The 1,015-nt window shown below is 39.5% G+C and overlaps 1 protein-coding gene across 1 annotated transcript; it reads right to left on the bottom strand.

The window, feature by feature from the left end:
* Positions 1-727: 727 nt before the first annotated feature.
* Positions 728-1,015, bottom strand: K452DRAFT_344131 (uncharacterized protein; the record flags this gene model as incomplete). Its single annotated transcript, XM_033545422.1, has 1 exon — positions 728-1,015. A coding segment is annotated over one exon (174 nt), but the record flags the coding sequence as incomplete, so codon positions are not given.

Below are 1,015 nucleotides of genomic sequence, written 5' to 3'. Positions count from 1 at the left end.
GGCGAGCCTTGTACTTAATGAGGTATCCTTCTGTGCTGAACTTGTACTTGAAGATCTATGTGAGAGGGATGACCTTCTTTTGCTAGTTCGCTGTATACTCTCTTAGAACTAGTTTGAAAGTTTGTTTCGTGAGAAGAGTCTGGAGTTCGAGTTTAACTGCTGCTTCGAATCCTTCTGCCTCTGGGTGCTTGAGTATCTGCTGAAAGTTTGATGGTTTAGGTGGAAGATTATCTCTGTAATTCTTATTTGACTTGCTTAGTGTAGATGTGGCACGTGCTGTAGTAAATGCTGTATAAAATGCGAGATGTTTCTCTTCTAGATCTTAAACGCTTTCTTAAAGTGCTACTGCGTATGTATCTTTTCTTGGTTGTCTTCTGGTTCTTACCCCCTTAGGGAGTATATTCTCTTGAGAAATGCTGCCTGAAATCTGTGTTACTCTTGGTGCTCTATTTCCTGATGTAGCTCCTGGCTAAGCTGGAGTATTATATTGGACTGGTAGAAGTTTTCTAAGTCTTGATAGCTCTGTAGTAGTTTCTGATACGGTTTCTGTTTATAGATCTGTGACTGACGGATCTGGGGTTAGGAGATGTGTATACTATTCTTGATCCTTGTCTATTGCTAAATTTTCCGCTCGAACCTGCGTGATTTGTGTGTCTAGGATTTCCTGTTGCTCTAAGCGAGCTTCTTCTGTTTCTGATTGGTCTGGCTAAGTAATCTGTTGTAGAATGTCTGGGGCTTCTTTTGTTGAGATGCGTATGAGATCTAAGTCCTCTGGATGATAGAATTTATCTTTATTAAAAGTAATATCTCTGGTTCTAATGACTTTCTTTTGAGAGGGGATCTAGATGCGGAAAATATTGCTTAAGTTATAGCTAATTAAGTGTCTAATGTGGGCGCGTTCTGTAAGCTTCTGTGACCTGGGAATGTGTTTGATGAGAGTAAATACTTTATAGCTATATGTTCTTGTATGTGACAGGTCTGGTTTTTCTCCCGTGATAAATTTAAAGGGAGTTTT

This window comes from Aplosporella prunicola, assembly GCF_010093885.1.
Source record: "Aplosporella prunicola CBS 121167 unplaced genomic scaffold K452scaffold_53, whole genome shotgun sequence".
In the NCBI taxonomy this organism is placed as follows: domain Eukaryota; kingdom Fungi; phylum Ascomycota; class Dothideomycetes; order Botryosphaeriales; family Aplosporellaceae; genus Aplosporella; species Aplosporella prunicola.
Note: the sequence above shows the minus strand (reverse complement) of the source record. Positions and strands in the feature narration are given on the sequence as shown.